The sequence below is a fragment of the Cariama cristata genome, unplaced genomic scaffold (genome assembly GCF_000690535.1).
Source record: "Cariama cristata isolate BGI_N322 unplaced genomic scaffold, ASM69053v1 scaffold35330, whole genome shotgun sequence".
NCBI classification, from domain to species: Eukaryota; Metazoa; Chordata; class Aves; order Cariamiformes; family Cariamidae; genus Cariama; species Cariama cristata.
The window spans coordinates 17,730-30,791 of record NW_009596980.1 but is presented as its reverse complement, the minus strand read 5'-3'; the positions used below and the strand labels follow the sequence as shown (position 1 = coordinate 30,791).

Genomic DNA, 13,062 nt, shown 5'->3' with positions numbered 1-13,062 from the left:
CCGCGCCGGGCCTGCGCCGCGGCGCAACATGGCTGCCCCCTGAAGGGGAGCCCGCCAAAGAGCACGGGGCTGGGCCTCCGCCCAGGGCCGGCGGGCTGCACAGGGGCCTTTCTAACAGCGACAACTCAAAGTGGTAGTTTAGCTTGAACTGCAGGTGCTTGTGTCTTTGAAATGAGACAGAAAACCATTTACCTGAGAGTCTCTGCTAGGTGACTCATCTCCCTGAACCCACCTTTCCTGTGCTGGACGAACTAAATATGCACAACACTGGTAATGCTCCCTAAGGTCAAATGTGTTTCAATATTTGAAGAAGTACCAGCATTTGACTTGATCATTCTGTTAGAATTCATTAAACCTGTTTAATTAACTGACAGTGATTAAGGTAACTAATTATAAAATTTAAAATCATGTTGACATTGGCTTTAACCTGATGTCAACTCAGAATAAATGTTCAGAATAAAGATGTGCCCAGTGCTTTTCACATACTCAGTCTTTCAAAAGACTCCAAATAAGTTACAAGCATCACAGTAATTCTCTCAGTCCCAGTAAATATCTTCTTGTGATAAAAAGGAGTGAAATGCAACAGCTTCTGTAAGATACAGCTAAATAAGCATTGAAATGTTACTGTAATAGTACATGTACATTTACATGTATTGTAGATAGTTCATTTATAACTTATTTGGCATGTGAGGAGACACTAGATTTAGGTGAAAAAGATATAACTAAACATTAGCTAGCCATTGGTCTAATATTACATTTGTATATTAAAATCACTATCCCTACAAAACACAGTAAAGGAATGAATTAGAGAACATTTCTATCAAATTCCTGCACTCTGAATATGTGTTCAGCTGCTACAGTGACCGTGCAAAAAAAATCTGACACAGTACAATGGTTTCTCATTTTTCTTGAAAAGTGTATATTCAACTGTATATGTGAACAGTAATTACCCCCCCCCAATAACATACTGATCCTTCACGCTTATCCTTACATTTTAGTTACTTAAAGGAAAGAAGAATTGAAGTGAAATAGCTATAAGTTGCCTGCAAGAGAGTGCTGAAATAGTCAAGACCCTTAAAATAACGATCTTTACTGAGGCTCCTTTGCCTTCACTTTAAAGCCCCTTTCCAAGGATGCTGGAGGACCCTGTGCTGTGTTTCACTGGGGGTTTTAAAATCTCACCTCTTTCTGTCTCAGTCTCAGGGGATTAAATTGCCACAGCTGCAGCATGTCAGGGCTGTTGTTTTGTTGCTAAGCAGTTGTTGGTTTCTCCAGCAGAGGATCAGCTGTTCCGCTCTGTGGAGGGCCAGGCTGCCTCTGATGAAGAGGAGGAGAAGTGGGCAGGAGACCAGCCATCCCAGATGGAACAAATGAAGAAAATACTGGCCAAGCTCCCTTGCTGTGGTAGCGGGTAGGTTTCTGAGATTAATCGTATTTAAGTGCTTTGCAAAGATTATTTTGTGACCTGAAGGCACCATGGCTTCACTAAGAAGCAGTAATATAGTGAAGTCAGCAGGCCTCTTTGCCCATCTTTTCCAGCTCATGGGAACCAACATGCTGGATATTCCCACCTAACCCTAATCAGCATCAGCTAAGATGCTAATTTGTGATCTGTGCTGCCAAGAGTTTTGCAGGAAATGCTTTTACAAACATAGACTTTCATCATGAGGTTTCACTAACTTTTTTTTTTTTTGGTATCTATAGATGTGATGAAAAAATGTGGAAAAAGCTAATGTCTTGCTTGGAGACCACCAATACCGACAGCCATGAAACAGCCCCTGCGGAGCTCACAGAGAGAATCACACAGCTAACTGGACAGCTTGAGCTTAAAGGGCATGAAGTGAAAAAACTGGAAACAAATATGGAAGAGGTAACAGGTGCCAAGCAGAGTGCAAAACAGTTATTTATGTATCTTTAAGTAGCTGCATTTATATACATATGCATTTATATTTTATTCTGGCCATTCCACTCTCTGCTGCTGTTGTTTCTTGCTGTGCTGTTAGTTTGTCACCTCAAACATCTCATGCTTTCCTATGACACCCACGTTTCTAGTCTGGTTCCTACCTGAAACTCCATTTGTTTGGAGGATAAGATGTACACCAGCCACAGTCAGACACAGGCTCTTTAAATACTATCCTTTATTTAAATGGTTTAACATGTTCACTGATGCTATGTTTGGGACTGATACCACTGCAGACCAAAGAGCCGCACGTTAACCATAGGGTTACTATAGGCAGCTTTCAGTGGTTCCTCAGCTGTGGATGAGACATTCGTCGTGTGCTAAGACATCCAGCTCCCCTGGGAGCACCGTAACTTTTCAAGAAATCCCTCCAGCTGACTGAGATGCAGAGGCTTATTGTTTTGGAATCCTTTGGAAGAAATCATCCAGTTTACTCTGGCTGGTTCTCAGGCTTAGACTGATATAAGTGAAAAAAAAAAATAGTTCTCAGGCATAGCAGCATGTTCAACTTTCCTTCAGCAGAGGTTATAACCACAGTAGTTAAAAGCTCCAGTGCAGTATCCTAGTAGTCCTATGTGATCTTACTGTTTAAATACTGCAAACTTCAGCCACTGATAGATTTAAATGCTAACAATCTTTCTGTGAAACAAAAATAGTGCATTATATGCATTGCTTTGGTCTGTTTTGTCTTAAGGTTCAGTTACTGCTTGTTCAGTATTTTATACCCTTTCTTTAAAAGGACCATGAAGATTTCAGTAGTTCTGGAAGGATTACATTAATTGGTAAACTATTTAAAGTAAGAGTAAAATATTCAACTTCTTTATATGTTGCCATCCTTTGATTTTTATCAGTATTTCATATCCTTTTCCCCCTTGACTAAATTAAAAGAAAGAGTTTACTTGTGAGGAAAAAAAATTAAAACCAGAATAAAATCATACTTTTGTCTTACACAATTTGCAGTACTCAATGATAATTTATTCCTGTAATACTCCTTCAAGCAATACAAAGCTTCCTTCTATACTGCTTAACATCAGCCCACATAAAAAACTACATTTATTCTTTTACTTGCAGGAAGGAACTACCTTTCTGTAGGTAGTGCCAGTTTTCTTTTTTTTTTTTCCATTCAGAGGTACTCATCTTCTTCTGCCTTCCTTTCAGTTTCTGCTGATGGATATCAGTTCTGTGCACCTTGTTCAGAAAATACCATTACCAATAGATTTAATACAAATTCCAGAACAAAAATGGAATCTATTGCTCTTGATTTAAGCAGGGAGGCGAATAAGACATAGTGCCAACTCACTGTGACATGAATTTAAAATCAGTAGGATGAATCATTTTGAGCCTGTTAGAAATTTATTCTTAAACCTCTTACTTTTATTTAGCCAGCATTTATATCTTGTGTGCGGCTGGGGGGGCGGTGATGCTACAAAACAGTCAAGTAACAAGTAATTCCTTTCAAAAAGATGACTGTTCCTGTAATCAACACAGCAAATTGGAAGACTGAGAAATGCTCTCTCTCATCTAACTTGCAAATAAATATATTAGCTTAATAAATAAACCACCAAGAACACTTTTTCTGCTGACCTCACAAAACTACCTTATACATTGCTCTATATACTTTTATTTGGACCTGCTCAATGCTGAAAATTAGACAAATAACAACAAAGCTAACAAGCAAGAAACTCAGCAGGCAAGTGAAGAGCAACACTCTCAAATACCAATTACTAATGGCTTCAGTCTAAGACTTGTCAAACCAGGGGATAAAAGAGTTCTGAAATTGTGTCATGTCTAGAAAGTTCCGCTTTCCAACAACCAAACACTTAAAAATAGTTTCTACTGAAGACAGGGTGAGCAAGGTGTCACGACCTGGGGATAATAGATACAGAGAACATGAGCAAATTCTAAAAATAAAGTGATGCACTGCCAAGAGTAGTGTTGCAAAGAAATGCCAATTATTTTCTGTAAAAGCTTGCATACAATCTGTCAGCTTAATTAAAAAGACAATTAGTTTATGACCTGCCATATAGGGTCAAATGAAAAGTTCATCCTAATATCACACACCTGATGGCAAGCAGCAGTTGCTTAGAGAAAAGCAATGAGAAACAGTACAGAGGATTTTCCACTTGGTATTACTCACCTGGCTCCCAATACACTAGGGATAGACACATTTTGAACTGGGTGTTGCATGGAGTGTCAAGTTTAATGGCCAGCATTGGAGCTACTTACCATGAATTTACATTTCCTTTCTTTAAAGCTAGTGATACTTTTGGTATCTCAGGGCAAGGACTGCCACATACAAGTTAGAAAGAAAAAAGTTTTGAGGATTTCTTTCTGTTAGCTTTAAATCTGCTGCCTGATCATCCACTGGCACCTCTTGTGTGCTTGCGAATCAGCAAATGATCTTTCCCTCATAATTTTACAGACACTTACTACCAGAAATACTGCCTCAGTTATCACCATTCCTAGTCGGCCTCAGCATTCTTGGTATAGAAACCATTACTTACTTCTGTTATTCTATTTTATTCTTCCATATACTTTTCAAGGTCTATTACCCTTTTTGAATGAGAAGAACTGAAAATATACTTAGTATTCAAATTCAAGCTCTTCATGGCATAATCCTAGTTTCTGTTTTGTCTCTAGTTCCTTTCCTAATAGCTCCTAGCATGTATCCTTTTGATCTCTGCTGACCGCTGAGCTATGTTCAGGAGATTGTAGCTCTTCTGGATCTCCTTCTTGAGTGGCAGTCATCATCACTGTGTATGTACAACATTGTGTAACTTTCCTACATGACTGACTTTGCATTATTGACACTGAATTTCATCTGATCTTTCATGCCCATGCCTCTTCAATATCATGAACTCCTGCTGTAATTCTTCATGGGCAGCTTTAGTTTTGATTACCCCCAAAAAATTGTATTGAGAGCAAACTTAAACACTTTGACATTTACCTTTTTTAAAAATCATTTATGAATATGCTGAACAGCTCAGGTCTTAGCTCCTTGTGAGACCCTAAGGATTATCCCCCTCCACTGTGAACCTTCAATCCTGGTCTCTCACTCTGTGCTCTACCCCCATCTTTTAACCAACTTTAAGTCCATGGCAGGATCTGCCCTACTGCCCTGTGTGCCCTGTGGCAGTTACTTTTTTTTTTTCTGAGTCTTTGGTGATGAATCTTATCAAAAGCTTTTTGCAGATTCAAAATACACTGTATCAACTGAATTAACATTATTCATATATATTCATAGTCCCTTTCAAAGAAATCTAATAGATTCTTCACTATGTTCAGCTATGTATTCACCAAGTCCTTCCACCATTACAGTTCCTATCAATTTGACTGACAGAATTACTGATACTCTTGAGGGGATTTGCTGTTTCCTCAGATCATCTCTGAAGCCTCTCCTAAAAACTGGTGCTCCATTTGCCACCCTCCAGTCCTTTGAGTGTGAAATGATTTAAAAGATAAATTGCACAGCACAGTTCAGCACTTCATTCTGCTGTTCTGTTACTGGTTTCTTCCTGTTTGGAAAATGTTTCTCAGGTTCATTGATCTAATATGACAGCCTCCTTAACTTCTGTGGGAAATACAATAGAATTCTTTTCTCCTACATTCCTTAAAGGATTTTTGCATATTAATTATTCATTGTCCTAGATGTATCTGTACACACTACTCCAGAGCGCAGATTTTCCCCATGGCATTCTCCCCCTTTTATAAGAGGGCTGGATATCATCAGCTGACTTCTTCTCAAAACTGGTGTTTGGCAAGGTAGCATTTCCACGTCACAAACAAGGCACAGATCTAAAATCAGGCTTTGCTGAGGGACTTTGACAGAGCTAAGAACAAAACCCACTCCTCTGAGTGACTTAAGCACTGACCATCCCTCCTCAGTATCTAGGTTATAAAAATGGCTTATGCTTAACTATCGTCATTATCTTATTGCAAATGTTAAGTTAACAAGTGCTAGATGTAACATAACCAGGGAAAACAATTTGGGAGAATGTTTTAATGGTACACTGAGCCACTGTGTTCAAGCACAATAAGAAGACAAAAGATGCATACCCATACATATAAATGAAACAAAGGTATCAAGAAACTAGCATCCTTAGAGACGACAAGGTGGCTGGTAAGGTGTAACTGCTGTGGAAAGCAGTTTACTAGCTGTAGCATAGGAAATACAAGCAAAAAGGGCTGTGTAGGAGCAGTCAAAATGAAAAGGAAAAAGAATCATAGAATCATTTAGGTTGGAAAGGACATTTAAGATCATCACGTCCAGCTGTAAACCCAGCATGGCCAAGTCCACCACTAAACCATGTCCCTAAGCACCACATCTACACAGCTTTTAAATGCTTCCAGGGATGGTGACTCCACCACTTCCCTGGGCAGCCTGTTCCAGTGCTTGACAACCCTTTCGGTGAAGAAATTCTTCCTAACATCCAGTCTAAAAGAGGCCGCAATAGCAACAAATGCTATGTCCAAATATGACTCATGGCACTCTTGGCTAAGCAAATTGCCTGTGCTGTCTACACAAACTAAGCAGCTGGTCGTGACACTAGACAACTACAGAGAACTCAAGTGGCATGCATATGAAAGAGAAAAGTTTGTACTTCTATTCATGTTTGTTTGTGAGACCCGCTGCACAGCTACAGCCTTTCAGAGGACAGAGGACTCCCTGTGCAGCTTTCCAAAAACGGCAGTTTTGCCAGCATGACTAAAGCAGCAGCTAAAAGCAGGAGATAAGTGATGTTAGGGGTGCAGGGGCCTGACAGGGTGCAAGACCAGGATAGATGGGTACCAGTTATGAATTTCCATGAGCATCTCTCTAATTGCGTATTGGGAAAGTCTATTTTACACTTTAAAATAATGACCTTTTTACCTTTCTGTTGTTTGATATGACACTGCTTCAGCTGTACAGGGGAACATAACAACTTCATGTGTTTAGTACATATCTGTGCCAGGTGGTATTTACAATGCGGAGGCAATCTGCAATATAATAAAGGAAACCACATGTTTAAGTCATTGAAGACCTCCCACAGCCTCCAGAGTATTTGTTATGTCTGAGTCGGACTGCTGCCACATTGGTGGCTCTCCACACAGGAAAATGTTGGTATATTCATCTCAAAGGCATGTTCAGACAGGGATGCTGAAATCATCGTTGGGCAGATGGACCAGATTAAGCGATCCAAACTTCTGTAGCTGTTGTATAGCTCAGACGAGCTGGAGGGCCTCAAAGGGCAAAGCTCGGGGACAGCTAATGGAACAGGCTGATTTCCATCTGATGGGGGAATAAGTGCCAACTAATACATACTATTAGCACTATCAGAAACTAAAATGACCTTCTAGAAGGCTTGGTGTGGATCAGGGATTGTTTTCTTTTTTCACTCTGATGACACTTGTGTCTTAGGGAACTGAAGTTCCTTCCCATTAAAATTCAAATACAAATTCAATTCAAATTCAAATTACCCCCCAAAAAAACCCTATTAAATAGTGTGCATATTAAGGCCTTCAGCTTTTCAAGTTCAACTCTCTCCTTAGTTCTTTCTAAAACTGCAATAAAGATAAAAAATGACAACAAACAGGGATTAACAGAGCCAGCAAATTTGGCTTTTACCCCACATGATTTTGTTTCTCACTGTAATGTTAATAAATATATTTAGACTGTGTTTACAACAAGAAATTGCAAAAACTTGTAGCATTTCAGAATGCTGGGCACAGTAATGTTGAGAAATAAGTTTATTAATAAACCTGAAATCTGTCAGTGCTCTCAAAGGTCCAAAATTAATATTTAAGTGGTATATTTTCCAGGGAATGCTTTTCAGGCTCTTTTTAGCAACTTGGCCACATATCTGCTACAGGTCTGGCTCTGTGACAAACAAAGATTTTTACTTTTGCAAATGGCGTGGCAGCTTTGTAGTTAAAAATATGTTGCTTAGATTTTGCATTGAAACAAAGACAACATTTCAAATCCTGAACATTTTTTCACAGGGAGGTCTGAGACAACTGACAGGTCAGCTCAGCTTTGGAAGGTCCAGGTCTGAGGAGACCCCTCCTGCCCAGGATTTCTGTAGTGTTCAAAAATCTTGTTGAGTCTGGACTTTTCTGTGCTTAGCAGCAAACCAATGCTTCACCAACCACTCATGCCAGTGTTTTGCAGAACCAGAATCTTTTTTTTTTTCCTTAGGACACTTCTTTTTTTTTTTTAAACCAAAATACTTAAAGAAATCAGCTATTTACCTTCTTGTTTCACTGAATGTACAGATGATTGATATGTAGGAGTTGCAAGACAAAGATATGATTACATTGGTAAGGGCACACAAATTAATTATGCTTTATAGAGGATGACAGGAATGCAAAACATTAGAAAACTGAAATAGTAATGCCAGTATTTAAAATTTCTGAATGATCTGCTTGCATCCAGTGTTGAATGAACTGCCATTATGTGCAAGGGCAAAGCATGCATTTCCTTGCAACTATTGATTCTTCATTTTATGTAGTATGTTAAAGAAATCTACTTCCTTTCAAGATAACCTGCTGGAGTGAACTGACACTCACCAGATAAGGGGGAAAATTTAACTTTGCAATTATTGGGCAAAAAAGTGAAAAGCTCCAGTGCTTTTAATTTCGTGTGTCATTGTCCAGATGAAAGGCCCATTGCTAGGTGAACTGCAGCAAAAGGTGGAGGAGACCGAATTGTTGAAGATGGAGCTGCAGATGTTGGAGACGGAGAGAGTTAGGCTGTCACTGGTGGAAGAAAAGCTCATGGATGTTTTACAGCTTCTTCAACAACTTCGAGACTTGGTATGGCCAGAAAGCAGTCCAGAGATTTAAAACTGGGTTTGATAGTGTCCTTTCCAAACTAAAAAGGATGTTCATACCTTCTATTAAGTACAAAGTCCTTTACACCAGGACACATTTTTACATGTGTTTGCCCTGGGAACTGCCCAGTGATTGCAGAAAACTTTTAGACCCTATGGCTGACTTTCCAAGCTCTCATTATCCTTTAAACAAAAATTTAGAGGAAACAAGGAAAACAAAAATGTTAGTAATGAGAAAGATTCTAGAAGATTATTTTTCCTTCTAGAAAAGGACCTTTGTTTAACTGTATCCTGACGTGACACTGAGTCAGTATTAAAGGGATAAAACCCCTTCTTATATACCAATAAGGTATTTTTTGTAAGAAGTTTCCTACCCAATTAATAATCCAAACACGGACTTAAAAAGCTGATGCAATAACATCCCAGAAGTACATGGCCAGTATGGCAGTTCAGTCCTTTAGAAAATAAGTTTAAATCTCCTGCTTGGGAATAATAATGGTAAGGGCTGGCCAAAAGACAGGCAAACTGGATAATATGCTGAACATGGAGTATGTTGGGAGCTGCGCAGCTAGGAAAAAATTTCTTTGATAATGACTGAGAGTTCTCCTCAATTTTCAGCAAAGCTCTGCCTAATCTGTGTGAGATGAGAACGCTTCCTCAGATGATCTCTTTACTTTGCTTGAAGTATGGTCATGTTCCACTGATGACTCTAGGGAACAAGTGCAATATCTCATAATTTGGTAACTCATTTTAGCACTTGCCATGGAAATTCTGCTTTCACATTGCAAGTCTGACACATGCATCAATAACAATCCAAAGACTACAACTGGCAACAAGCATAATAACCTTTTGTGTCAAGACTTCAACATGTCATTTACTGGTCAGTTGTATTATTGCAAATCATTTCTGCTTAGGAGACAATCCATCACACAACATGCCATATCCCAGTGATAATAGCACTTAATGCTAATCATTGCTGGAAATATGCCACCACATGCTGCCAACTCCCATAGCACCAATACAGGCAACAATGCTGTCAATGAACAAGATAATTTACAGCATTCCCAGTTGAGTTCAGCAAGGATCCCCTAAATCCCTGAAGGGACATACTTCAGACAAAAGAAAGTTTATTCATCAGAAACTGTGTTTTTTACATGTCACTTCCCCAGCATGTTCACCTTCACGTTTTAAATATCCCAAGCATCTCATTTGCAATGGAATCTACCACACAGCAATGACTGTCCAAAGGCAAATGCATGTCCTGTTAGGACTATTAAAACCTCACACTGTTTTGCAGAGGTCAGGTGTAATCCCAGCCTGCCACAGCTTTCCACTATGCCCCAGTCCCCACTGGGGCAGACAAAAACGACCGGCATCAGTAAGCAAGGCCAGTATTGCCTGGGCTGCTGGGAGGTACATCATCTTTGTCCTACAATAGCTTCCATCTGTTTTCACTTCTTGAAATTTTAACAAGAACAACCTGTCCCTGCAGATACAGGCACTGTAAGTGCTAATTAAACTGATTGCAAGACCATCTCCCAGAAAGCATACATTAGTGTCTCGATAGCAAATTGAGAGAGTTTGTTTTTCCAGACTCATTATGTAATGTCCCAGCAGATTTCTAATATAAAACTGCCACTGAAAAAGACCATCCAAATCCTAAGCAGTTTTTACAATCCTCTCACTTTGGCTAATGTTTATTACATCTCAATATATAACTAACAGTGGGCCTGCCACATGACACATACAATCTCTTCTAAGTTGTTTATACCTAAACCAGTTCCCAACGATTCCTAGAACAGCTGGTCTGAGAAGCCTCTTTCTAAGATTACACCACAAAGTCTGCCCGTTCACCTTTCAACACGAGCCTAGCAGAGGACTGAACAAGCTTTTGTTGTGCATGCCCTGCTTACACTCCTTGCCATCTAGATTTGTTTAGGCACACACTCTGGAAAATTCTGTATTTTCTACTGAATAACTGTTATTTGTCTTTCTACAGCCATATGAAGGAACTGTGGCCCTCCACAAACTGCTATTGTTTGAGCAGTATCTAAGATTAAATGCTTGAAAAGAAAGCCAGTATCATGTCTTGTGTTACCAGGATTCAGTTTCATTTTGTTTTAATTTTCAAATGCAAATACACCGTGCATAGATTTTATTGCATACATTTAAACTGGTGAAGGACATATTTGTGCCATAATATTATTTTGTTTTTTAAAGCACATATCTAAGCGAGCCTTGGGGAAAATCTTGCTGAGCACTTTGGAATCCTGCCGTGATCCCCAACCTGGTAAGAAAATAAATCACATATAAAGACCAAGAAGCATGAGAAGTGTCCTTTGGGAAAAATCACTAGCTAGATAATAAACAGATGAGTAGGAAAAAAATATTTCAAATACTGGGGGACAGGCTAGGGAGAAAGAACTACTATGCCAGAATATTACCTATAGGAAGCGATGCTTTCTAGTCTGTGACACATCGCAAACAGGAACACATCCAGGGCTTTTTTTAGTCAGATTTTAGTTAGAATTTGGCCTTAGGGGAACAATTCAGTATCCCACTAATATCTGTAGGGCTTCATTGATATGAGAAAGTGGAAAGCATCACCAAGTATGTAAGGCACCTATTTATCAGTTTTGCTATCCCACTGCGTGTTGTATTCCTCTGCTGCAACTCAAACAAGATATATAAACCAGAATGTTTCTGCAAAGAAACCAGATCAAACCTGCACTCCTCTAATAATAGCTTTTCATGTTCCTCTCATGAAAATTAAACCTGCAAACTCCTCTCCCTTGACAATGGTCTGGTGTGCCAGAGCTGCCTTTGTAGGAATCATACAGGGATCACAGCCTGGAGGTTTAGATTTGATTACTTTCTTCCTACTAGCAGAGCATTTGTACTTACCTTCAAGAAATGAACATCCTGTACCAAGCCTAAGAACATTGCTTGGAGGTACTTTTAATAGGCAGACAGTAGTCAAAGACAAGATTATAAAAGACTAGGCATAGCCTTAGGGTTTAATTTTGGAGAATATTATTAAGAGTGATTTAGGGAGAATAACATACAACCTATTCTGGGTTTTGCGGTTTCAAAGCCTTGTTGTTACTAGTCTCCAGCAATTCAGGGCACAGGCAGCCCAGAGCTAAGCTGTGCTGTTGCAGCATGGCTGCAGAGGAAGCAGAGAAAAGAAGGCAAAGACAGACCTTTGTTGGCTCCAGGACACCAACACAGCCATAGGTCAGATATTCTCCTGGTGAGAACAAGAGAAGAGGAGACTTAGTATCCACAGCACACAAATGCCCAGAAGGTACTACTACTTATCCTGCACAGGAACACTGACTGTAGGTGATGCTGCTGAAACCAAGTACCTCCCTCTGTAACTGCAGCACAGCTCGGCTTCCTAAAACACCACCACCAAGTGAAATAACCTTGTGCAGTTCTCTGTCCATTTTGCATCACCATTTCCATAAAAGGCTCATCTTCTCCACTTTCAATTTTCTGGCTATGCGCTTGATATGACTTAAGCAGCTTTCCTAAGTTTTGTAATCAAACATCTTCCTCCTCTTTGACATGAATAAGTGGATGGTTGGATTGGCAACTCTTTATTGTGACATGAAATAGTCTTTGTTCACACAAGTATATGAGAACGCGGTGGGCAGTGAATGGAGCAAGAGAACTAGTAGAGAAAACAGTCCTTGAACCCAGTTCCACTTGTATTTTTATAGCGACTGGAACTCATTATTTGGTCTCAAAATTTAGACATTTTATGATAATTACTTGAAATGGTACCTATGAAGAAAAGAACTTGTGTTAGGATTGTTAAACTGCAACTTTCTCTCTTTGTTCAAATTATAATATCTGCAATTTTCTTTTAAAAGGAAAAGCCCACCTATTTGAAGTCCTAGATACTCTCTACCACGAGCTGACAGCCTATGAACTCTTACAAAGCCAGCCTCTGGAGAAGGCGCAGAATCGCCAGTCCTTGTCTAACCCACTGGTCATCTCGTGCTGAGCAGCAGTGCCAACTACAACCTGCACAACCAGCCGAACAACAGTCCTCATCGATTCAAACATGTAACGAATGAATAAGATTTGTCCAGTTCAACGGAGCTCAGCAATGGACAAGAGTAATAGAATAATTGAGCCATGAAATCAAAGGTATGCTGCTTCTGGGAAGAGCGCCAGTTCCTCAGCTAATGTCAGAGCCCTCCCTTACGTGAACGAGCATTCACACGACGTGAGGATTACGTAGCAACGTTTGTCTCTGATGGAAGCCTAACCATCCTTGTATGA

General features: G+C 39.7%; 1 protein-coding gene across 1 annotated transcript in view; it reads left to right on the top strand.

The window, feature by feature from the left end:
- EFCC1 (EF-hand and coiled-coil domain containing 1) overlaps positions 1–12,781 on the top strand; it is a gene marked incomplete at its 5' end in the record, with an annotated part of 51,936 nt that extends 39,155 nt beyond the window's left edge. The window contains 5 exons of the mRNA XM_009708179.1: positions 1,279–1,411; positions 1,705–1,870; positions 8,594–8,752; positions 10,990–11,059; positions 12,648–12,781. Coding sequence (XP_009706481.1) covers positions 1,279–1,411; positions 1,705–1,870; positions 8,594–8,752; positions 10,990–11,059; positions 12,648–12,781 — 662 coding nt within the window. The remainder of the gene's footprint in view (positions 1–1,278; positions 1,412–1,704; positions 1,871–8,593; positions 8,753–10,989; positions 11,060–12,647) is intronic.
- Between the last annotated feature and the right edge of the window lie 281 nt (positions 12,782–13,062).